The sequence below is a fragment of the Chelon labrosus genome (genome assembly GCF_963514085.1).
Source record: "Chelon labrosus genome assembly, chromosome: 17".
NCBI classification, from domain to species: Eukaryota; Metazoa; Chordata; class Actinopteri; order Mugiliformes; family Mugilidae; genus Chelon; species Chelon labrosus.
In genome coordinates this window covers 26,523,530-26,549,664 of record NC_140350.1, presented here as the reverse complement: position 1 = coordinate 26,549,664, position 26,135 = coordinate 26,523,530, and the positions used below count along the sequence as shown (strand labels likewise).

At 46.6% G+C, this 26,135-nt stretch overlaps 2 protein-coding genes across 3 annotated transcripts; both read right to left on the bottom strand.

Annotated features, from left to right (window-relative positions):
- Positions 1-900: 900 nt before the first annotated feature.
- slc23a1 (solute carrier family 23 member 1) lies at positions 901-6,737 on the bottom strand (the record flags this gene model as incomplete). Its single annotated transcript, XM_084564503.1, has 14 exons — positions 901-1,506; positions 1,651-1,746; positions 1,863-2,006; positions 2,077-2,206; positions 2,373-2,478; positions 2,555-2,702; positions 3,617-3,773; positions 3,855-3,975; positions 4,117-4,298; positions 4,639-4,706; positions 4,790-4,878; positions 5,583-5,740; positions 5,854-5,985; positions 6,720-6,737. 14 exons carry the CDS (start codon positions 6,735-6,737, stop codon positions 1,277-1,279), a joined length of 1,779 nt encoding a protein of 592 aa, XP_084420629.1. The 3' UTR covers positions 901-1,276.
- On the bottom strand, positions 5,963-22,983 carry pwwp2a (PWWP domain containing 2A). Of its 2 annotated transcripts, XR_014699542.1 has the most exons (3): positions 21,828-22,983; positions 10,400-12,365; positions 5,963-8,841 (listed from the first exon to the last, which is right to left on the bottom strand). XR_014699542.1 is itself a non-coding variant. In XM_084564502.1 (2 exons), the coding sequence occupies exons 1-2, from the start codon at positions 22,778-22,780 to the stop codon at positions 10,529-10,531; spliced, it is 2,790 nt and encodes a 929-aa protein (XP_084420628.1). In that variant the 5' UTR covers positions 22,781-22,983; the 3' UTR covers positions 5,963-10,528. The 2 variants fall into 2 exon arrangements, 1 of the variants encoding a protein (XP_084420628.1); XM_084564502.1 differs by having other exon boundaries at positions 5,963-12,365.
- Between the last annotated feature and the right edge of the window lie 3,152 nt (positions 22,984-26,135).

Here is a 26,135-nt window from a genome sequence, read left to right as displayed (position 1 = left end):
CACAGCCTCAGCAGAAGATGCTACTGGATCCAGAAACTGGTCAGTTCATCCAGGTGTTTCTACCTGCAGCCAGCTCCACCTCCAGCACCATGCTCCCAGTGCGCTGTGCTAACCCCGTCCCTGCTATGCTCCAGGTGGGCGGTACTAACCCCGCCTTCTTCCCAGTGGTGCAATTCCAACAGCCGGTAGCAATGTCCTCCTTGTACAGCCCCCCCTGCCTCCCCGTCACCATGATGACATCACACATACGTCAGTGTGATGACGTCATGGTGAGGCAGAGGAAAACATGATGAAGGTTTAAACAGTTTGAAAATTGACGGTCAACTGTGACTTGGTTGTTTTTCACTTTTGTTATCAGTTTCTGTTCAGTTAATATCGATTTGTATTTCTTTGTACTGAGCTTGAAGCACGACACCTGATTTTTATATGTTTTACACTGTTTTGTACTGAAGTTGATTTTATTCTGAACTTTTTACAAACACAAAACCAGCTGATGAATTTAATTCCGTTTATTTATCTGACAAACTTCAGCAGAAGGAATATTAAACAAGTTCAGTCCATTTTGTAAAAACACTGAAAAATAAAACATTCAAACTTTGTTTAGTGTCACATACTGTCAGTGGTTTATTAGTCGGCCACTGTACTGGTTTTGTTTTCAGGCATCAGATGATTCTCTGCTTGACCTTCAGATCTTTGTATCTTGATTAAAATATGATTAACAGACACACCGATAAATTCAGAGGAATGATTTGACTCACTAGTAATGAACTTAAAAACACCTGCTTTCACATTTTTGCGTCTCACTCGTATTAATAGAAATCCACCTTATTTTATGTGCTCATAAATAAAATAATTGAAAAGTAAAGAGTTGTGAGATCTTCTTTTCCAGAGGTAGCATTATTCTCAACAGTGAAACACAATATTTTAAGGCTTTCAGGACCAGAACTTAATGAAATAACAAATATTGATTGTAAATCCTTCTTTCATCCAGTTTGGATGTGAAAACTCTGAAACTCTTTAATGTTTGGAAGGTAAATGTAACTTCAGCTAAAAGAAACCAAACACAAATGGACCTGGTGTTCTGATGAATTTCATTCAGAGTTCAGGAAAAACCTCCTGAGAATCACAATAAGATAAAAAAAAAACACAAACATAAAGAACAAACTCACAAATTATTCATTAATGAAACATCTGACCCTAATCAATTAATCTAATAAACTCAAAAGTAAAGTTTGATGTAGAAGCTGTTTATCACCTGACGTCACCTGATCACCAGTCACACCTTGGTGCTGGACAGGTGGACGTCAGCTTCCTCTCTTCTCTCCTCTTCCTGGTCATTGGACGTCCTGAAACCGGTGAAAGAGGGGCTGATGGGAAAGCGTCTGAGCCAGCGAGTCCGCCTGATCACATCCATCCCAAGAGGGAGGTCGTAGGAGGAAGAGGAGGAGGAGGAGGAAGAGGAAGAGGAGGAGCTCCACTCAATCAGCCCTCGCTCTTCTCTGGTGCCTGAACACAAAAGAAGGAAAACAGCTGCAGCTGTGTGTGTGTGTGTGTGTGTGTGTGCGTTAACTGGTTGGTGTGGCTTGTGTGTGTGTGTGTGTGTGTGTGTGTGTGTGTGTGTGTGTGTGTGTGTGTGTGTGTATGTGTTACCTGGGATGGTGTTGTCAAGACAAAAAGCCAGAAAACCTCCAACAAACATTTCCGTGGACAGAAGAACCGTCAGGATCTGATCCAGCTCTTCAAGACCTGAACACAAAACTGATCTGTAACCCCTACATCTGTCAGATCAAAGTTTCAGATCAGCTGATTAGAGTTCATTTGTTACTATTTTTACTGATGTACAGGTGAACTCTCCGGCTCACCTGTGTTTATGGAGTTAGGATGTGTGTCCAAGTACGTCGGCAACGTCAGGCCGAAGAACATCGAGAACCCAAGAACAAAAAGATTTCTGGACGAGTTCAAATCAACCAACTGCAGGTTAGAAAGACCGACAGCTGTGATCATACCTGAGAGACACGAGCACATCTGGATGAGTATGACGTCACCAACACACCTGAATGAACACCTGACACTCACCAAACAGGGTGCAGAACATTCCCCCGAGGATGGGGTCCGGCAGCGAGGCAAACAGAGCCGTGAACTTCCCCACTGATCCCAGGAGGAACATGATGCCTGCTCCATACTGCACCACCCGCCTGCTGCCCACCTGCACACAGGGTCAACAATTGAAACATCTCCACAATAAATTAACAGATCAGATCTGCTGGTCTGAGTCGGCCCAGAGCTTTAAGGATTCTTCATGATCCAGGACATCCAGGACCAGTAACGTCCAACCAAACAAATAAACTCCTCCCAGGTGAGTGTGGTCGTACCTTGGTGATGCCCAGGACGCCAATATTTGGACTGGAGGAGGTGGAGCCATTTCCTGTCCCTAACAGACCAGCAATGATGCAGCAGACCCCCTCAGTGAAGATCCCCCTGAAACACGCAACCACTTGAACAAACACCAGCTATGGGGGTGGAGTCTACCTGGTGAGGTCACTTCCTGTCTTACCTGTTGATGGCATGCACTGGAGGGGGTGTGGCCCCAGACAGGCGAGCACAGGCATAATAATCACCAATCGACTCCACAATACCGGCCAGGGTCGCACTCAACATTCCCATCACCCCGGCAACTGTTACCACAGGCAACCCCCACTGACCTATCACGGACAAAAACAGGAAGTATTCATCTTTGATTATCATCAGTGACCACGTTTACATGGTCTTTAGTATCCCGAATTTGATCGGTTATTGAAGTATCCCGATTTCTTGTTTGTCCATGTAAACACCGTATCCCGAATTCAGAAATCGGGATATGCTCATTTCCCGATTTCAAGAAACCCGGCTTTGCTACCTGGAGTACTCCGATAGAAGCCGGGATACTGAAGCATGTATACACCTTATCCCGATTTCTGACGGCTGCCCACTGTCTGCGCAGGCGCGAGTGACGCCAAGTGACGCACTAGATATACAAACAACATGGCGGCAACGAGAACGTCTCACTTTTGGAGCGACGAAGAGACAGAATTTTCCCTTAAAGTAATGAAAGAACTAAACATAACGACGTGTTTAGATGCAGAAAACACCGACATGCTGATGTATTCAAATCTGTTGCGGAAAAGCTACGTGACGCTGGTTTTCCACCTCGCTCCGTTGAACAAGTTAGGTCGCGTTGGAAAACATTGAAAAAGACATAAAACACGCATGCGCAGATAGGATGCAGCGATCGGAAAACGGGATACTGTTATTTATCATGTATACAGGGATATGAATAACCGGGTTTCTCTGTGTTCCATGTAAACACCATATCCCGAATATGCTCAAAGCCGGGATAAGCCTCAAAATTGGGATACTAAAGACCATGTAAACGTGGTCAGTATTTGTTAAACAGGAAGTTCAGAAGTCGGAAGCAACCCATGAGCATCACCACTCGTGAAGATCAGCTTCATCTATTTTAGTCCCTCATTCATCTGTATTTCCATTTTTAACTCTAAGGACAAAACACTGATATCTAAATGTTCTGACTGAATGGGACTGGAGGCTTTCAGAGACAGGTGTAGGATGCAGGTCTTACAGGGGTAAGGTACCCTGAACCAGGGTGAGACTGTCATGATGTCCCCACGAGCGTCCGTCCGACCCATGTGTCCATAGCGATCAGGGTCGCGCGGCAGGAGGTCGGTCAGCGTCAGGACGTAGCAGACAAGCCAAACCACCATGATGGCGAGAATGATCTGAGACAAGATGGCAAATCTGAGACAACTCTGGTTTCAGGTCTGAGAATTAGTTTGTTTTGTTTGTTTATTCATATTTACAGGAAACATCTTGAAGATCTGGACTCTCGTGGATGTCAGTCCTTTCTTTCTGCTGTAGAGTGGAACAGGAAGTGATGTCGTTCTGAGGTACTGAGCAAAAAGCACGATCAGCAAAATACACCTGGAGAGAGAGAGAGAGAGAGAGAGAGAGAGAGAGACGGTTCTGACTGTCGGTGGACACACTGGACGTTTGTTTCTATTTATTCAAACTGAAAAGAAACACACAGGTTGAAAGACGGGTTTAGACAGACAGGTGTCTTACAGTGCTGATAGGCCCCAGTGGGACCCGGCTCGGTCTCCAGCTGTGGTAAAGACCGAAAGGCCAATCAGAGAGACGGTTGGAGTGATGGTGAGTGGACCAATGTACTCTAACAGTAACCCAGGTAACCCACACAGACCAATCACCAGCTCCACCATACTGGACACAATAATGGCCCCCTGGATCTACAAACAAGGAAAAAAACAGGTTGACAACCTGGACCACCACTTGGACCTCACCTGGACCTCCACCTGGACCTCCACCTGGACCTCCACCTGGACCTCCACCTGGACCACCACCTGGACCTCCACCTGAACCTCTAATCTCCATCCTCTGTGGCAGGGTGTTGTCTCAACCTGGATTAAATGTATTTCTAACTACATTAATTGTTGATTATGGTCGTGTGCAGTGAATCCAGACCAAGACTTTTCCAGGACCAAATGTCCATGTACCGGAACCAGAACCGGAAGCACCTCCATCTTCACCTGGAACAACCACAACTGCTGGGAAAAAAAAACGTTGTACCTCTCTGATGCGAGGCTGCCAAATGTGTGTGGTGCTCAGTGGAAGACTCCAGTTTCCATAAATCTCCTCTGCAAGGTAACCAGCAAATATGACGATCACATTGTTGATCCACAAAAAACAAATGAAGTAATGAACAGAGACGCTGTCTCACCTTCGCTGGGACACTTCCATCGGTCCAGACCAAGGATCGCCTGAGCAGGAATCAGGAACGCAAACGCACTGGCCTGGAAGAGGGGGAGTCTAAACACACACACGTATCTGTCAGTCTCACCTGCCTCAGTCTCACCTGCCTCAGACGCACCTGACTTCCTCAGACCCACCTGCCTCAGACCCACCTGACTCCCACAGACTCACCTGCCTCAGACCCACCTGACTCAGACTCACCTGACTCCCACAGACTCACCTGCCTCAGACCCACCTGACTCCCACTGACCCACCTGACTTCCTCAGACCCACCTGACTCCCTCAGACTCACCTGACTTCCTCAGACCCACCTGACTCCCTCAGACTCACCTGACTCCCACTGACCCACCTGACTTCCTCAGACCCACCTGACTCCCACAGACTCACCTGACTCCCACTGACCCACCTGTCTCAGACTCACCTGCCTCAGATGCACCTGACTCCCACTGACCCATCTGACTTCCTCAGACCCACCTGACTCCCACAGACCCACCTGACTTCCTCAGACCCACCTGACTCCCACAGACTCACCTGCCTCAGACCCACCTGACTCCAGCAGACCCGCCTGACTTCCTCAGACCCACCTTACTCCCACAGACTCACCTGACTCCCACTGACCCACCTGACTTCCTCAGACCCACCTGACTCCCTCAGATTCACCTGCCTCAGACCCACCTGACTCCCACAGACTCACCTGATTCCACTGACCCACCTGTCTCAGACTCACCTGCCTCAGACCCACCTGACTCCCACAGACTCACCTGACTCCTATAGTGGTCTGGATCAGAGTCGTGACCCCCACCGTGGTGAAAATGGTTCCAATCAGCTGGCTAATGGTGCCTTGGTCTTGGCCGACACACATGGCCTCGGCCAGAAGGAACGGTACAGCTACAGTGCCACTGAAACACGTCAGGTAATGCTGTGGACAAATTAGAGGACGGATCAGTGCTTCCTGCACCTGATTGGACAAATCATGGCTCACTGACCAGTGACTGGTCCCAGTAAAACCAACCCAGAGTGACCCAGCAGTACCTGAAGTCCCAGGAGAATACACAGGTACCAAGGTGGGACATCTTCAATTGTGTAAATCATGTCAGACCCCGCCTTCTGCGCTCCCATTGGCCGATTATTTTTTCCATCTTCTTCTCCCAGGTTATCTCGGCTCTGATTGGACAGAGAGTCACAGCTGATCCAAATATGTCATTGATCATTTCTGACTCCTTAACGATGCAACACTTTATTTGACTGGTGGACTCCATTCAGAGGAAGCAGGGTTCTGATTGGTCAGTGCTGAAATATTCACATCATGGTTTATGACATGAAACATTAAGTTTGATTGAATTCAGGTCATATCCCACAATAAACACACATTTATTACATGACAGCCGTCCACCAGCATCAGAGATCAATATCTTCCTCTTTGTCACATGATCAACAGACTGATTTATTCTATTAACAGCAGCTGCCGTCAGGAGGAAGCTACCTTAGTTTTGTTGTTGCTGATATTACTGACACACTCACAAAGCTTCAAATCAGAGTTCAGATTTGACAACGAAGACAAGACAAAGACCAGACTAGTGCTGGAAACTCACAGCTGATAATAAGTTAAAAACTCAAACAGTTACTAAGACTGATAATACTAATACTAATACGATGATCTGATCATTTCCTCCTCTGCATGTTTCCAGGTGTTTCCAGGTGTTTCCAGGTGCATGTAGCTGTGATCAGACCTGCTGTTTGTAGTTCAGGGTTCAGGTTCTGTTTGGATCAGAGATCAATGTCTAGTGTTTTAACACTGATCCCGGATCAGTGCTAGAACACCTCAACTATTCACCTGTCTAACCCCCTATCCCACAGTCCACCTGTCTCCCTTTGTGAAAGATCAATTATCAGTTTACCTGACGCTCGTCTTCCATTTCAGCTGCAGCTGTCTGACTCCTGGACAAACACTGAAGACGGACTCCAGTGGCGTTTTAGTGTTTCTGGTTGAAGTCCACTTAGATTAACAACAGATTATTAACCATCACACACGTGTTTTTTTGTCTTTGTGAGGACTTTGACCATGAACTGATTCTAAGGTGAACCCTAAAACCAGGTGTGGATCTCAACCAGCCCTCAAGAAAGAAAACCATGTGATGGAGGCCCCTCACCTGTTTGTGTGTCAGCACTTTATGATCAGGCCCAGACACAGACAGTTGTGTCAGCAGGTGAGCTTTCATTCACCTACTTCACAGAAACAAGTTTGAACCCAACGGGTCTGAGTCCAACGAGTCTCAGTCCAGTTTTTAAATGTTAGACTCACCTGAGACACTTGTTCAGGTCTGACCTGAACTGAGACATTTAAATGTTCCGTTGACTTTAAACACAAACATGGATTAGTCATAACACAAGTTGTTTTACACATGCAGTCTGTTTATTGCATTTATTTGTCATCTGCACTTTGTACAATAATCATGTTGTGTTTGCATCGTTTCAGGTCAAAGAAATAAAAACTTCTGAGGCTGGATCAAAGCTTCAAATAACATCTATAACCAGCTCAAACCATGTCAGACCAGTTTAAACCGGTTCAGACCAGATCAAATAAACTCAGACCACTTTAAACCAGGTCAGACCAGTAAGGGCAAGTCTTAACCGGTTTAAACCAGTTCAAACTAGGTCAGACTGGTTTAAACCAAGTCACATGAGTTCATAACTGTTCAGGACAGTTTAAACCAGGTTAGAATAGTTCAGACCTGTTTCAACCAGTTTAAACCAGGTTAGAATAGTTCAGACCTGTTTCAACCCGTTTAAACCAGGTTAGAATAGCTCAGACCTGTTTCAACCCGTTTAAACCAGGTTGGAATAGCTCAGACCTGTTTCAACCCGTTTAAACCAGGTTGGAATAGCTCAGACCTGTTTCAACCCGTTTAAACCAGGTTAGAATAGTTCAGACCTGTTTCAACCCATTTAAACCAGAGTCCTCTCGGGCTTCATTGTTCAACACTTGTTCAGGTCTCCTTGTTTTGACTGAGTGACGAGGCGTTTGCTGGTCATGAGCTAAATATTAAATTATGAAACACATGAAACAGATTTAAACTTCTCATGTCACTGTAGATCTGACTGTGATGCATGTTTTATTTTTATTTTATTCTTTCATCTGCAGGAAATGAAACAAAAATAAACATTTCAAAACTGCTTCAAGATTAATATTGTTTGATTTTATTATTATTAATATGGATTAAAGTGAATAATGTTATTAATTCATATTAATATTAATGCTGACGTGACTGAAGCAGCTGATAAGAGTCTGAACTCTGAACGTCACCTTCCAGTAATTATGACGCCATCTTCTAAGAAGTGATTGGTCAGTAGGCGGAGCTTCCCCATGTGTATTACCTCTAACAGCAGGTGACAGCATTGGTTACCATGGAGATACACCCATCATTAGTCAATCAGGTGATTGTTATTCATTAGTTCTTTAAATGTTTAACCTGGGATCCAGCCTCATTTACCTGAACTCTTCCACCAATCAGATCGTCTCATTTACCTGAAATAAAACTGAATCTGCTGCAGGGAGGAGCTCAGAACCTCACTTATGCTAGCAGTGCTAAGCTAGGCTAACACATCTCACTCTGTCAGCTATCTCAGGTGAGTGGACGGGGCGGAGTGACCCGACAGGAGCATGGAAGGGGGGCGGAGCCTAATCCATCAGTCGGTGCGGTGCTAAAGTCCGTCACTGCGCCCGTTTCCATGGAGAGCAGCTTTCAAACTACAAAGCTGTCCTGTGATCTGATTGGTCAATGATCTGATTGATGATTGCAGGACGCAAAACATGATTTGAACCTGGTATCCATGGAAACACTCAGAGATCAGATAAACCTGATCAATACATTTTCTTCTTTTTATAAATATAAGCTCTTCACTTAAATAATATTGATTATTTATGTCCATGTGATCGACCTCCAGCCGCTCTGATGCCGACCACGGCCTCAGCCAATCACAGCGCAGGATGCTTGGTGTCAGCAGCTCTTCAGCGTTGTGCTGCAGAGAGAGAGACGAGGTTAACAACAGGTGTGTTAATACTCACTGTGTGCAGGTGTACATACAGAGGTGTGCGTACAGGTGTGTGTGTGTGTACAGAGGTGTGCGTACAGGTGTGACCAGAGGCGAACCGTCGGGGCCTCAGCTGATCGTTTGTTGACATGGCGACATGAACACGTGTTCTAACGTGTTGTTATGACATGAGGGTGAAAACAGATCATTGATCAATAAGAACTAAAACTATTGGCCGATCACAGATCAATGATAAAACCATTACCTCCATCCTGACCAGCTGATCACTAATCGTTGCTATGACAACAGCAGCTGGTTCTCAACTGAAGGTGGAGGATGACCTCTGACCTGATGCCAGCATTTAGCCTGAGCCGGCAGGTTTTCCCCACCAGGAACAGGATCACACCAGTACGCTCCAGAGATTAGACAGTACCTGCTGGTATTTTCCCACTCTGGCAATCAGAGGTGTTTTTACCTGAAATCAGCAACATGTCACATGACACTGTCGGACCAATCAGTCCCTGGTTCCATGTTTGAGTCTAAAATCGTTAGAAATCCCAATGGACTTCTGAACAGAGGACACTGTTGCTGGTGTTTCAGGTAAAAGCAGCTCTGGAGACACATTTAACAAACATCTGTTTGCAGGTGAGAAAATCTGAGGTCTGCAGCCAGCTTGCCACTGAGCAAGGCACCGGCAGGGCTCCTTCAGTAAAACCACCACAGAAGAAGAGTAAAAGCTTCAAATGACGACGACGACGATTGAAAGAGAAGTTTGACAGTTTATTAATAGATTTAAAACAGGAGAAAAAACATTACAGTCGACTCAGACGGATTCTTATCGTGATTTTAGTTCAGAATCTCTGATCTGCAAACAGACGGATCAAACTACAAACAGCAGAGAGGGAAAATCCACCTTCATCATCATCATCATCATCGTCATCATCTGTCTAACAGTCAGTGTGTCCTACCTGTCCGTCTGTTGATAAACTCAGGCTCAGGGCTCTCAAACACAGAACGAGTGAGACGTCACACCGTCCACATATCTCAATAGCTGATTGGTTAGAGGTGTGGTTACCACGGCAACCATACCAAGCTCCTGTAGGACAGTAGAACCAATCACCGAGCAGACGGCTGCCACCACCCTAAGAGAGTTCTGATAACGTTTGGGACCCCCGGCCTCAGTTTGGACAACACCTTGTGTTTCACAGTTTCTCTTTAAGTCTGTCGGAATAGAAACGTTTCACTGGGTTCCTCAGTAGAACCAGCAGAACCAGTGGAACCAGCAGAACCAAGCAAGAGAGCGTCACAGCGTCTCAACCTCTTTGACAGATTAACTGTTAGCTTAGCATTAGCATTGGGATCTTAGTGTTTAATTTTCAAGCCAATCATCAGGCTGCTTTCTTCTCATTCCCATGATGCACCTGTCTGATGACATCAGTATGACAGGTAGAAACGCTGTGACGGACACATGCTAAAACTGAGGACGTCCTAGAAGACGGGGGAGACTGCAGCGATCGGCCCCACCCCCTGCCCACCTGACACTCACAGGGCTCCCAGGAGCTCCTCCCCTTCAGACCCCCTCCAGGAACATGATTATTGTCCTCCCAGGAGTTAGCTCCTCCCACTTCCTGTAAGGGGCAGGGCACCTGTGGGGCGTGGCCAGGTGTAGCCGGCGCTACGTCTCAAACTGCGTGAGCAGAGCCCGAACTTCAGGCGTCAGCTGCTTGGCAGCACTAGCGGCCTCGGCGATGGCGCGGCGGTACGGCCCCTTCCTCTTCCTGTCGAAGCGCGACTGGAAGGTCTCGAGGAAGGGGGACAGCTGAGACAGCGGCAGGAAGGACGTGGTGGGGGAACCAAACCAGGACACTCGCGCCTCCTGCCGCACAGCCAGCCCCGTGTCGCTGCGCCGCGCCACCGTAATGGCGAGCACGCGGGCCGGCCACCATGGGAAGCCGTAGATCTTGGCCCAGACGATGTCGCCGACGCACACGGTCCGGCCGTCAGGGAGGAGACATTTAGACACCGACTTGGAGAAGACGGAGGACGATGACGAAGACGAGGAGGAAGAGGAGGACGTGGAAGACTTACGGCGTCTCTTTAGTTCACTTCCCTCCTCCTCCTCCTCCTCCTCGCCGCCGGCCGGCGCCTCCACGCCATCTACTGTGGGGGGCGGGGTGGGAGGAGAGGAGGAGGAGGGGAGAGAGGCGGGGGGAGAAGAGGAGGGGGGCATGTCCCCTGGAGGAGGCGGGTCAAACGTCTCTGAGGAGCTGCACTCTGAGTGGGAAGAGTCTAGAGATGAGGAGGAGGAGGAGGAGGAGGAGGAGGAGGAGGGGGGAGGGGGAGGCTCCACTTCCTGCCCAACTCCCTGCTCCGCCCCTTCCTCCTCAGGGTGAGGAGCCTCCTTCACCTCCACCGCACAGCTGACTGCACAGGATAAAGGGGGGACTGGGGCAGGAGCTGCTGTAGGAGGGGTTAGTTCTGGAGAGGGGGCGGAGCCTAACACTGGTTTGGGGGGCGATAAGCGGGCGCTCTGTTTTGGGGGGGACGAGGAAGAGGAGCATGGCGCCTGGCCGTCATCGGTACGGTACCTTTGAGGTTTGAGGCGCATCCTGGGCGGCAGCGCTGTGTGAGCGCTGGAGCCGACCGCGGCGCCGCTCAGGTGCTGCAGGCGCCGGGTGAAGTGGACCTTCTGGTTGTGGTTCTGCAGGGCAGCGGCTCGAGTCACAGCCTTGGTGCGGTCCTGGCTCTGGCTCTGGTTCTGGTCCTGGTCCTGGTCTTTGGGCCGGCGGTGCGGCGGTGTCTGCGAGCTCCTTGCTAGCTTCTGGAGAACCTGCCGTGCTTTTGAGCGGTCAACGGCAGAACCTTTAGCCAGAACCTTCTTAGAGTTCAGCTTCAGACGCATGCGGCTGGACGAGGTGGAGGACGAGGACGAGGACGGAGCGATGCCCCTCAGGACGCGGTGAGAGGAAGACGCTGATGAAGATGAGACTCGTATCCCTGATGAAGAACGTCCTCCCTTGTCGTCGTTCCTCAGCCGTTTCACCTCCAATGAGATCGGGCCCTCTGTCGCCCTCCGCCGCCGGGACGCTTCCTCGCCCCTAAGGTCCACCGGGCCTCGCCGGGCCTCCCGGTGCCCACCTGAAGCCACCACGCCTTTACACTTGTCACAAAGCACCTGGCGGGGGCGGAGTTTGATGGCGTTCATGATGGAGGTGGGCTCCTCGCAGCGATAGCGCCGCTTTGGCCGTTTGATCTTGCGCGGCAGCGGCTGAGGTAAGGCCTGGTTGTAGGTGTCCCTGATGAACAGAGGGGGGGGGTACGGCGCCCCCTCCTGGAACAGCGGCGGAGGTTTGGAGGTCCAGGCATTGGAAGGGGGCGGAGCCTGAGGACTGATGGAGACATCTTCATGTTTGGGGGAGGAGTCGTCATTGGTAACCAGCGGAGACATCGGAGGACGAGTCCGGTCGTCACGTCTGGGAAACACTGTGATGGGAATACCGTACGGTCCGAACCTGGAAGACACAGAGAGAGACGGGAATATTATAATCAGTTAGGGAGGAGGAGGAGGAGGAGGAGGAGGGGGAGGACATGGAGGAGGAAGAGGAGGAGGAGGAGGAGGAGGAGGAGGAGAAGGAGGAGGAGGAGGACGAGGAGGACATGGAGGAGGACGAGGAGGACGAGGAGGAGTAGATAGAGGATCCGAACCTGGAAGACAAAGAGAGACGGGAATATTATAATCAGTTAGGGAGGAGGAAGAGGAGGAGGAAGAGGAGGAGGAGGAAGAGGAGGAGGACGAGGAGGAGGAGGACGAGGACGAGGAGGAAGAGGAGGAGGAGGAGGAGGACGAGGAGGAGTAGATAGAGGATCCGAACCTGGAAGACACAGAGAGACGGGAATATTATAATCAGTTAGGAAGGAGGAGGAAGAGGAGGAGGAGGACATGGAGGAGGAAGAGGAGGAGGAGGAGGACGAGGAGGAGAAGGAGGACGAGGAGGAGATGGAGAAGAAGGAGGACGAGGAGGACATGGAGGAGGAGGAAGAGGACGAGGAAGAGGACGAGGAAGAGGACGAGGAGGAGAAGTAGTAGAGAAAGAAGGAGGACGACGAGGAGGAGATGGAGGAGGAAGAGGAGGACATGGAGGAGGAGGAGAAGGAGGACGAGGAGGAGGAGAAGGAGGACGAGGAGGAGGACGAGGAGGACGAGGAGGAGGAGGAGAAGGAGGACGAGGAGGAGGACGAGGAGGACGAGGAGGAGGAGGAGGAGGACATGTCTGAACTAACTTCAGTTACTCCAACATGCTCAGGGCTGAATTCTTTCTGATTTCTTACTTGTTGTATATTTATATATATGTATATATGTATATATTTATATGTATGTATATATTTATATATATGTATATATATATATGTATGTATATATTTATATATATGTATATATTTATATATTGTATCACTCTCACCGTAACCTCCGGACTATAAGCCGCTACTTTTGTCACTTGCTTTAGACCCTGAGGTTCATACAACGGATGGATTGTTACAGCTAACGGTCACCAGGGGCGACTGTCATAGACGATGACACGAGGATTAAGAACGGACTTTTCTGGTTATTGTGATCCAGTAAACCGGGTTACTGCACTTTTACTACTGTGTTACAGGCAAGTTTTACAAACAAATTAAATTTAGCCATTTAACGTTATTGCCTCGTCAAGCGTTGTAAGCTTTGTTTTTTGTTATACTGCACTACTACGGTACTATGACTGCAGGAAGTGCACTAGGAGCCACCGTTGTATTATTTGCGCACTGAAAGTTTGATCGATTGATTTTTTGTTTGATTGATCGAAAGATTTATTGTGTTTCTCAAATGTAAATAAATGGGACGCTTTGCGTTTCCAAACAGTCATTTCTGTCCCGACAATCCCCTCCGTGGTAGAAGAAACCTTACGGTAATTAAACATTAAAACACCAACGGCTTATAGTCGGTGCGCCTTATAGTCCGGAAAATACGGTAGTTGTATATTTATCACTTTAATGTTTCAGATCTTCAAACCAACATTAACATCAGACAAAGATGAACCCAATAAACACGTTTAAGATGATTCTATTTATTAAAGGAACATAGTGGAACCCCACACGACGTTGAATCTCCAGCCATCAGTTCATGACACCAGCAGGTCTCTGAACACCTTAAAGGAACATGAGGTTCTGAGGTGAACGAGTCAAAGTCCAGGTCTCTGAACACCTTAAAGGAACATGAGGTTCTGAGGTGAACTAGTCAAAGTCCAGGTCTCTGAACACCTTAAAGGAACATGAGGTTCTGAGGTGAACTAGTCAAAGTCCAGGTCTCTGAACACCTTAAAGGAACATGAGGTTCTGAGGTGAACGAGTCAAAGTCCAGACTCGATTCAGACTGAGATGCTCCTTAAAAAGGAGGTTCATGTTTCAGAACCCTCCAACGTGGCTGAACTTAAACTGAATGTTCCTCCACAGTGATGACGGACTGATGCTGCTGAGGCTGGAACAACCAGTTATTAGGTTCAGGGGGCGACGGGGTCACGTAGGTTTGACTAACTTTGTTCCTTTAACAAATAAAATCATCTTAGAAACCAGAGATGCACCGACCCACTGTTACCGACTGAGACCGACACAGAAAGACAGCCCTGAACTAGTGAGGACAATAAAAACAACAGATATAAATATAAATATACTGAATGACTCATTTAATAACTAACCAGTACAACGATCTGAAATAAACCAACAGGAAGTAAAACTAAGTTTATCAAACATGTAAAACAAAACGTCTCCTGGTTCAGTCAGTGTATAAGAGTAAAGGAGCTGAAACAGTTACCTGCTTCATAGCACCTCCTTTTTGTTTAACATAGCACCTCCTTTTTGTTTATCATAGCACCTCCTTTCTGTTTATCATAGCACCTCCTTTCTGTTTATCATAGCACCTCCTTTCTGTTTATCATTGCACCTCCTTTCTGTTTAACATAGCACCTCCTTTTTGTTTATCATAGCACCTCCTTTCTGTTTATCATAGCACCTCCTTTCTGTTTATCATAGCACCTCCTTTCTGTTTATCATAGCACCTCCTTTCTGTTTATCATTGCACCTCCTTTCTGTTTATCATAGCACCTCCTTTTTGTTTATTCAGTTCAACAAACTCTTTAGGGTGAACCCCCTGTAGATGCTTGAGTACGTTTTACCAGCGTCTCTGTGAACAGTCACTGCTCAGGTGAAGCAGCTAACCCCTAACCCCTAACTCAGGTGAAGCAGCTAACGCTAACCCAGGTGAAGCAGCTAACCCCTAACCCAGGTGAAGCAGCTAACACTAACCCAGGTGAAGCAGCTAACCCCTAACCCAGGTGAAGCAGCTAACCCCTAACCCCTAACCCAGGTGAAGCAGCTAACCCCTAACCCAGGTGAAGCAGCTAACCCCTAACCCAGGTGAAGCAGCTAACCCCTAACCCCTAACCCAGGTGAAGCAGCTAACCCCTAACCCAGGTGAAGCAGCTAACCCCTAACCCAGGTGAAGCAGCTAACTCTAACCCAGTTGAAGCAGCTAACCCTAACCCATAGAAATAAACACTAGAAGTCGCGTTGACTACCACGGTCTATTGGAGCGAATGCGTCAACAGAACCGCCATCTTGGTACAGGGGAATGCAGCTTCTATATGACCAACGTCAATCGGGGACAAGGCATACATACATAATTAAAATACCTTAAATCGGCGAGTTTATTTTCTTGTTTCGTTACGAATGTCAGAATAAAATAAAATAATAGGTTTTTGTTAACATGACCTGTTTTACGTTCAAAATCTAATGGACATAATTCAATTTTTCCACTCAAATAAACACAAACTCCGATTGTGCGGAACAATGTAAATACATACAATACAGAATAACACAATGCGTTACCGTTCAAAGTCCTAGTCAGGCCTTAAAAAAATTTTACAAAACAACCTATTCCATTAATTTAATTTAACGCAAGTGCTCTAAAGACTGGAAATTGCTATTTTCAATTTTAATTCACAAACGAAATATGTTTGGTTTTCTTCAGTTACAATTAATAATGCACATTTATATTAGTTTGTGTGTGGTTTAAAAACTGAAATTTTTGACAGCAAGGTTTTCTGTTATTATTGTATGTATAATATATTGTATTTTATTGCGAATAAAAGTACACATATTTGCCTCCAAGAAGCTGTAGAGTCATTTCGGGACGTACGTTGTAGCACATTTCCGCTTCCCCAGAAAATCTCCCTCTTTTTCATAGTTCAATGTTGGCAGGTATGGTGAGGCTGCTTGCACAAGTTTGTAAAACTCACACAATGTAGTAGTAGCATATAACTAAATACCGGCCTGGTGCCGTAGTATCAGTATGACTGAAAGTTGTTATAGTTTATAGCCATATGCAGCACAAAAGTCCGGCATCTTCCCTCACTTTCACACTGTGAAAATGCGTAGTCAAACGACTGAACCCCTGTACCAAGATGGCGGCCGTATCGACGCATTCCAAGAGGCTCAACGCGACTTCTAGTGTTTATTTCTATGACCCTAACCCAGGTGAAGCAGCTAACCCCTAACCCAGGTGAAGCAGCTAACCCCTAACCCAGGTGAAGCAGCTAACGCTAACCCAGTTGAAGCAGCTAACCCCAACCCAGGTGAAGCTAACCCAGGTGAAGCAGCTAACCCCTAACCCAGGTGAAGCAGCTAACCCTAACCCAGTTGAAGCAGCTAACCCTAACCCAGGTGAAGCAGCTAACCCCTAACCCAGGTGAAGCAGCTAACCCCTAACCCAGGTGAAGCAGCTACCCCTAACCCAGGTGAAGCAGCTACCCCTAACCCAGGTGAAGCAGCTAACCCCTAACCCAGGTGAAGCAGCTAACCCCTAACCCAGGTGAAGCAGCTAACCCCTAACCCAGGTGAAGCAGCTAACCCTAACCCAGGTGAAGCAGCTAACCCCTAACCCAGGTGAAGCAGCTACCCCTAACCCAGGTGAAGCAGCTAACCCCTAACCCAGGTGAAGCAGCTAACCCCTAACCCAGTTGAAGCAGCTAACCCCTAACCCCTAACCCAGGTGAAGCAGCTAACCCCTAACCCAGGTGAAGCAGCTAACCCCTAACCCAGGTGAAGCAGCTAACCCTAACCCAGGTGAAGCAGCTAACCCCTAACCCAGGTGAAGCAGCTAACCCCTAACCCCGTTGAACGTCTTGTCTGAGGTCGTGTCATAAACGGCGTGACACGGCGTGTCACTAGCGTATGACGTCAGTCACAGCGCACAGCATAGAATTAGACTGAATAGATCTGCTCCTATAGATCTATAGATCATTGTCACCGATGCCCCATCAGCTCTGGTTAAAGTTACCAACTATCTCCTCATGGCTTCAGACAGTGGACATGTCTCTCTCCATGTCTCTGTCCTTGTCCTGTTGGAAGACACATACTACAGCAGCAGTCAGGCTCTAAGTTACTCTGCCGTGGTCTCAGAACCAATCGGAAATATTTTTGCACATTTCAAACAACGTTGAGCTTGTGTTGTTTTTCCTGTTGCTTTCAATAGCAGCTCTCTCTCTCTCTCTCCCTCTCTCTCTCTCCCCCTCCCTCCCTCTCCCTCTCTCCCTCTCTCTCTCTCTCTCTCTCTCTCCCTCCCTCCCCCTCTCTCTCTCTCTCTCTCTCTCTACCTCTCCCTCCCTCTCTCTACCTCCTCTCTCTCTCCCTCCCTCCCTCCCTCCCTCTACCTCTCCCTCCCTCTCTCTCTCCCCCTCTCCCTCTCTCTCTCCCCCTCTCCCTCTCTCTCTCTCTCTCTCTCTCTCCTCTCCATCTATCTTTGTATCTTCCCTGCTCTCACCCTCTTTCAGTCACACTTGGTTAGGTCAGTGTTCTCTGTCTCTCTCTCTCAATTCAAAATTCAAAATTCAAAAATTCAAAATGGGCTTTATTGGCATGAAAGTTTCTTAAAAAAACAATATTGCCAAAGCAGAGCATTAAAGTACAATACAATAAATCAAAGATATATACATTATGAACATTCTATTAGTTATATACAGTGTGTGTGTGTGTGTGTGTGTGTGTGCCTCGATCACTCACTGTCCCTCAGGGTGTGGCATGTTAACACATACTGGGCAGCAAGGTGTGCCCGCTCTCCTTCTCCGAGGAGTATTTTTAATTTGGAGAGGTCGTCCAGCTCTTTGAAACCTGGAACCAAAGAGCTGAACTTGTTCCAATAAATTTTTCTAGTGTCATTTAATTTTGTACATTGTAGGAGAAAGTGCATCTCCGTCTCAACCTCACCTGTCGAACAGTGACCACATTTTCTGTTTTCTTTTGGTTGCCATGATTTTTTGTGTCTTCCTGTTTGGATTGCCAGTTTGTGGTCACTGAGCCTGTACTTGGTTAGGATCTGTCTCTGCTTTCTATCTCTGACAGTAGAGAGATATTCTGCTAATTCATAATCTCTTTTAAGGGCAAGATAACATTCCAATCTACTTTGGCTTTTAGTTGTTTCTTCCCAATGGTCCAGATAGCTTTCTTTACATTGTGCTATAATTTGATTTACCCTGATTACTTTTTGTAGAGCAGTGTTGTTGTGAGGCTGGTCAGACTGTGTCTGAGAGGGGGCAGTTAGCCTCAGTACCAACTGACATAGGGGACTCTTCTCTGGGCTCAGCTCTTGGGTTTGGAGGGCTTTGGAGTGGAGGGTGTCTCTGGGGCTGGATTTCAGGTGGTTAAAGAAGTTGAGCGTTCTCTTCTGAATGTTGATTATCAGTGGGTATCTGCCTAATTCTGCTCTACATGCATTTGTTGGTGTGTTTCTGTGTACGTGTAAAATGTATCTGCAGAATTCTGCATGTAGAGATTCTGTTGGATGTTTGTCCCAACGGATAAAGCTCTGATGACTGAGTGGACCCCATACTTCACTACCGTACAGCGCAATGGGCTGGATGACACTATCAAATATTTTAAGCCAGATTTTTATTGGAATATGGACATTATAAAATTTTCTCTTAATTGCATATAGAGCTCTTCGAGCTTTTTCTTTTAGTGCATTCACTGCCATGTTGAAACTCCCTGATGCTGTTATGGTTATACCAAGGTAGGTATAACTCATGCTGTGTTCAATGACATGATTATTGATGGTAAATTGGTGTTTGTTCTCATGACACCTGGGGCGTTTTTGAAAAATCATGACATTTGTTTTCTTCATGTTTACTGCCAGGGCCCAGTTCTGACAGTACTTTTCTACTACGTCCAGCTGTAGCTGTAGTCCTTGTTCAGTAGGAGACAGTAGAACAAGGTCATCAGCATAGAACAGAGACTTCACCTCTCTATCTAGGAGGGAGAGGCCCGGAGCAGCACATTTATCCAACTCAACAGCCAGTTCATTTATATACAGATTAAATAACGTCGGACTTAGGTTGCAACCCTGCCGAACACCTCTTCTCTGGGGGAAGAAATCAGTTAATTTGTCTCCAATTTTAACAGCACACATGTTTTCCGAATACATTGATTTAACCAGATCATACATTTTGCCACCTATGCCACATTTTAAAAGTCTGTAATAGAGCCCTTCATGCCAAATAGAGTGGAAAGCTTTCTTGAAATCAATGAAGCAGGCAAATATTTTTCCATTCTTAGTTTGTTGTACATGTTTGTTGATTAAAGTGTGAAGGGTATATACATGGTCGGTGGTGCGGTGTTTTGGGAGGAAGCCAATCTGACTTTTACTTAAGACTGACTGTTCCTCAAGGAAATCTAGTATTCTTGTATTAAGAATACTACAGAATAGTTTACCCAGACAGCTGCTGACACAGATGCCACGGTAGTTATTAGGGTCTGATTTGTCCCCACTCTTATGAATGGGGGAAATGAGCCCTTTGCACCAGATGTTGGGGAAACATCCTGCCTGTAGTATAAGGTTGAACAAATGTAACACTGCACCCTGCATTTCTGGGGTGCTGCTTTTGAGCATTTCGTTTCTAATGCTGTCTGGACCACAAGCTTTCCTTGGCTTCAGACATTTTGTCTGTCTGGTTATTTCTTCCCAAGTCATTTCGAAATCAAGGGGGTTTTGGTTGTCTTTAATTGTTTCTTCTAATTTTTGGAGTTTTTCTTTCATAATACACTGATCTGAATCGATTTGATTGATTGGTATGTCTTTGTATAAATTTTCAAAATGCGATCTCCAGATGTCACCGTTTTGGATGGGTAATGTCTGCTGTTGCTTTGTGTTGAACTTGTTCCACATATCCCAGAATTGATTTTGGTTAATGGCATTCTCAATATCTTCAAGTTTCAATTGGGTATAATTTTGTTTTTTGATCCTAATTGTGTGTTTATATGTGTTTAAAATGTCATTGTATCGAATGCGCAGGGCTGGGTTGTTCGGTTGGCGATGTTTCCTCTCTCTCTCTCTCTCTCCCTCCCTCCCTCTCTCCCTCTACCTCTCTCTCTCTCTCTCCCTCCCTCCCTCTACCTCTCCCTCCCTCTCTCTCTCCCTCCCTCCCTCTCTCTCCCCCTCCCTCCCTCCCTCTCTCCCTATCCCTCCCTCCCTCCCTCCCTCTACCTCTCCCTCCCTCCCTCTACCTCTCCCCCCCTCTCTCTCTCTCCCTCTACCTCTCTCTCTCTCTCCCCCTCCCTCTCTCCCTCTCTCCCTCCCTCCCTCTACCTCTCCCCCCCTCTCTCTCTCTCCCTCCCTCCCTCTCTCCCCCCCCTCTCCCTCCCTCCCTCCCCCCCTCTCTCCTGTATAAATAGCTTGAGGGATGAGCTCTATCTTTCTGCTTCTAGACTCAAACATGTCCTTGTATTTGTCTCTGAACTGATCAGAGCTTCACTCTCTGATCTTCTAGTTTCTCTGGATAGAGTTAGCTTGTCCCCCAGGTCTACTGATACAGGGTTAGGGTCCTTTAACTCAAGGACATGTCCTTTAACTCAAGGACTCGCTTTGACTTCCACAGGAAGACAACACACACCACACCGGTGAACATCCAGAGACTGGACATCGACATCGTGGACAGATATAAATTGTTCTTTGTGTTGGTGAGCTCCTCGGTGGACAATAAAGTTTCTATTCTATTCTATTCTATTCTATTCTAAATACCTGGATGTTCACCTGAACAATAAACTGGTCCAACAACACTAACGTCCTGTACAAGAAGGGACAAATATGTCTCCACCTGCTGGAGGTCCTCTGTGGTGTGCAGGACACTACTCAGGACCTTTTATGACACTGTGTGGCAGAGTCACAGAGAGGGACAAAAAAAAGACAGGTCAAACTGATCAAGAGGACCAGCTCCATCCTGGGACGTCCTCTCTATATTCAGCCTCCACTGCTTCAATTAACTCGTTGGTTATTACATTTGTCTCAGTGAGGGACAGGAGGACAATGGACAAACGTCTCTCCATCATGGACAATCCATCTCAGACTACAGAGGGACAGTGGATCTCATTCTCCAACAGACTGATCCAGCTCCAGTCCCACACTGAACCCTACAGGACGTCTTTCAAACCTGTCTCCGTCCAGCTGGACAACAACATACGTCCCTGTTATTAATGTTAATGGACACTATTACACTTTACCATCGTCCCTGTGTCTATAATTTATTATTATTATTTATAATATATATATATAATATTTATATTCTTCCTTCTCTGTGTCGTCTACATTGATCATGTGCAACAACCAGAACCTGACCCGGTCCAGTTTGGACAGCTTTCCTAAAGAAACTCAGAAGTTCAGACTTTCTGGTTCAACTTGAATGCAACACACTCAGACCTGTCACAATAAAAGTCTGGGCAGGTTTCAAAATAAAAGCTTTACCTCTACAAGTCCAAACACTTTGTTATTGTTTACTTTGGTTCCGAGTAGATGGACCGGGTCAGGTCTCTGCTGGCACTCGAGCGGCCTCCTCCAGCACCACAACACGGGTAACAAAGAAGTGGACCTCCGGTTCTGGTCCTAATATTAGATTTACCTCTTGGAGACGTCCATCAGAACCCCAGAGAACACCTTCTCCCCGACCCGGAACGACACCACCAGCGCGTCATCGATGACATGGTCCAGGGAGACCCGGACCTCCGAGCCCGGACTCAGATCCTGCACGGAGGTGAGCGGAGGGGCCAGGCAGGGTTCTGGTCCGGAGGAGTCCTCACCAGAAGGTTTCTCCTGTTTCACGGCCTCCGGCACGAGCCGCCTCTTCGGGGACCGGCAGGGCGGGGACGGGTCTCGCAGGCCGCGGCCCGCCGGCTCCTCGGTTCCCGCTGAGTGTTCACCGTACCCTGCGTCCGGATCCGGGTCGTTCGGGAACGACAGTCGGTCCGCGGTACCGTCTAACATGGCGTCCTCCGCGGGCCCTGGATTCAGCTCCGCATGGACCAAAGCCGTGAATCCCCGATCCCGACCCGCGGTCTCAGCACGGTCCGTCGTCACGTTGGTAGTCGGTTCCGCCGGTTCGGCTAGAGACAGGCCGGCCTCGGTGACGGGCGGGGGGGCCGGGAAGGAGTGTAGGAAGACGGCGGAGGGCTGCGGGTCCGGCAGGATGCTGCGGTACGCCTCCTGTACCGATACGTTCCCGCCGCCCTCTGGGTCCCCCGGCAGTCCGGGTGAGAACCGGTCCAAGGTGATAAGGTCCACCGGGCCGGTACTGACCAGGTCGTCGTTAGCGGTACTCTCTGGGAGCGCTTTTCCCGCCGCAGGCTCCAGCTCTGGCCTGACATGGCGGTCCTCCCCGTCCCCACCATCCTCCATCCGGAGAACGACGAGCTCCGCCGCCGGGCTGGACTTCCGAAACTCACCGGGCTCCGTAGGGGCTTCTGGGAGTCCCGGTCCAGCCGGACCCGGTTCCAACGAGCCCTCATCGTCCGTTGCCGCGGTTGCTGTTGTTGTAGGAACCGCCGCAGCTCCTGGCTCTGCAGCCACGGCCGCCATTTTCTTCCGCTGTACTCCCTGGAGGCTCTTCGTCCCGCCTTCCCACAACACGGTCAGCTGCGCAGGCGCATTGCCATTGGCTGATGCCCTTTCGATCAATGGAAACGAGGCGGTGCCTTAACTGTGATTGGCTGATTCTCTCAGACTATCTGTCGTCAGGCGGCCGCCAGGGGGCGTTTATCTTTACAAGAAACAAAAACATTAGGCGTAAAACGTTCTATACATGAACATCTGTACCTGAACATCTGTACCTGAACATCTATACATGAACATCTGTACCTGAACATCTGTACATGAACATCTATACCTGAACATCTGTACATGAACATCTGTACCTGAACATCTGTACCTGAAAATCTGTACATGAACATCTATACATGAACATCTGTACATGAACATCTGTACCTGAAAATCTGTACATGAACATCTATACATGAACATCTGTACATGAACATCTATACATGAACATCTATACATGAACATCTGTACCTGAACATCTATACATGAACATCTGTACATGAACATCTATACATGAACATCTATACATGAACATCTGTACATGAACATCTATACATGAACATCTGTACATGAACATCTATACATGAACATCTGTACCTGAACATCTATACATGAGCATCTGTACCTGAACATCTATACATGAACATCTGTACCTGAACATCTGTACCTGAACATCTATACCTGAACATCTATACATGAACATCTGTACATGAACATCTGTACCTGAACATCTATACATGAGCATCTGTACATGAACATCTGTACATGAACATCTATACATGAACATCTGTACATGAACATCTATACATGAACATCTGTACATGAACATCTGTACATGAACATCTATACATGAACATCTATACCTGAACATCTGTACATGAACATCTATACCTGAACATCTGTACATGAACATCTATACATGAACATCTGTACATGAACATCTATACATGAACATCTGTACCTGAGCATCTGTACATGAACATCTGTACCTGAACATCTATACATGAACATCTGTACCTGAGCATCTGTACATGAACATCTGTACATGAACATCTGTACCTGAGCATCTGTACCTGAACATCTATACATGAACATCTGTACCTGAGCATCTGTACATGAACATCTGTACCTGAACATCTATACATGAACATCTGTACCTGAGCATCTATACATGAACATCTGTACCTGAGCATCTGTACATGAACATCTGTACATGAACATCTGTACATGAACATCTGTACCTGAGCATCTGTACATGAACATCTATACCTGAACATCTGTACCTGAGCATCTGTACATGAACATCTGTACCTGAACATCTATACCTGAACATCTGTACCTGAGCATCTGTACATGAACATCTGTACATGAACATCTGTACATGAGCATCTGTACCTGAACATCTATACATGAACATCTGTACCTGAGCATCTGTACATGAACATCTGTACCTGAACATCTATACATGAACATCTGTACCTGAGCATCTATACATGAACATCTGTACCTGAGCATCTGTACATGAACATCTGTACCTGAACATCTGTACCTGAACATCTATACCTGAACATCTATACATGAACATCTGTACATGAACATCTGTACCTGAACATCTATACATGAGCATCTGTACATGAACATCTGTACATGAACATCTATACATGAACATCTGTACATGAACATCTATACATGAACATCTGTACATGAACATCTGTACATGAACATCTATACATGAACATCTATACCTGAACATCTGTACATGAACATCTATACCTGAACATCTGTACATGAACATCTATACATGAACATCTGTACATGAACATCTATACATGAACATCTGTACCTGAGCATCTGTACATGAACATCTGTACCTGAACATCTATACATGAACATCTGTACCTGAGCATCTGTACATGAACATCTGTACATGAACATCTGTACCTGAGCATCTGTACCTGAACATCTATACATGAACATCTGTACCTGAGCATCTGTACATGAACATCTGTACCTGAACATCTATACATGAACATCTGTACCTGAGCATCTATACATGAACATCTGTACCTGAGCATCTGTACATGAACATCTGTACATGAACATCTGTACATGAACATCTGTACCTGAGCATCTGTACATGAACATCTATACCTGAACATCTGTACCTGAGCATCTGTACATGAACATCTGTACCTGAACATCTATACCTGAACATCTGTACCTGAGCATCTGTACATGAACATCTGTACATGAACATCTGTACATGAGCATCTGTACCTGAACATCTATACATGAACATCTGTACCTGAGCATCTGTACATGAACATCTGTACCTGAACATCTATACATGAACATCTGTACCTGAGCATCTATACATGAACATCTGTACCTGAGCATCTGTACATGAACATCTGTACATGAACATCTGTACATGAACATCTGTACCTGAGCATCTGTACATGAACATCTATACCTGAACATCTGTACCTGAGCATCTGTACATGAACATCTGTACCTGAACATCTATACCTGAACATCTGTACCTGAGCATCTGTACATGAACATCTGTACATGAACATCTGTACATGAACATCTGTACATGAACATCTGTACATGAACATCTGTACCTGAGCATCTGTACATGAACATCTATACCTGAACATCTGTACCTGAGCATCTGTACATGAACATCTGTACCTGAACATCTATACATGAACATCTGTACCTGAGCATCTGTACATGAACATCTGTACATGAACATCTGTACATGAACATCTATACATGAACATCTGTACCTGAGCATCTGTACATGAACATCTGTACATGAACATCTATACATGAACATCTGTACATGAACATCTGTACACGAACATCTGTACATGAACATCTGTACCTGAAAATCTGTACCTGAAAATCTGTATCTGAACATCTGTACATGAACAGATACCTGAACATCTATACATGAACATCTGTACCTGAGCATCTGTACATGAACATCTGTACATGAACATCTGTACATGAACATCTGTACATGAACATCTGTACCTGAGCATCTGTACATGAACATCTATACCTGATCATCTGTACCTGAGCATCTGTACATGAACATCTGTACCTGAACATCTATACATGAACATCTGTACCTGAGCATCTGTACCTGAACATCTATACATGAACATCTGTACCTGAGCATCTGTACATGAACATCTATACCTGAACATCTGTACCTGAGCATCTGTACCTGAGCATCTGTACATGAACATCTGTACCTGAAAATCTGTACCTGAAAATCTGTATCTGAACATCTGTACATGAACAGATACCTGAACATCTGTAC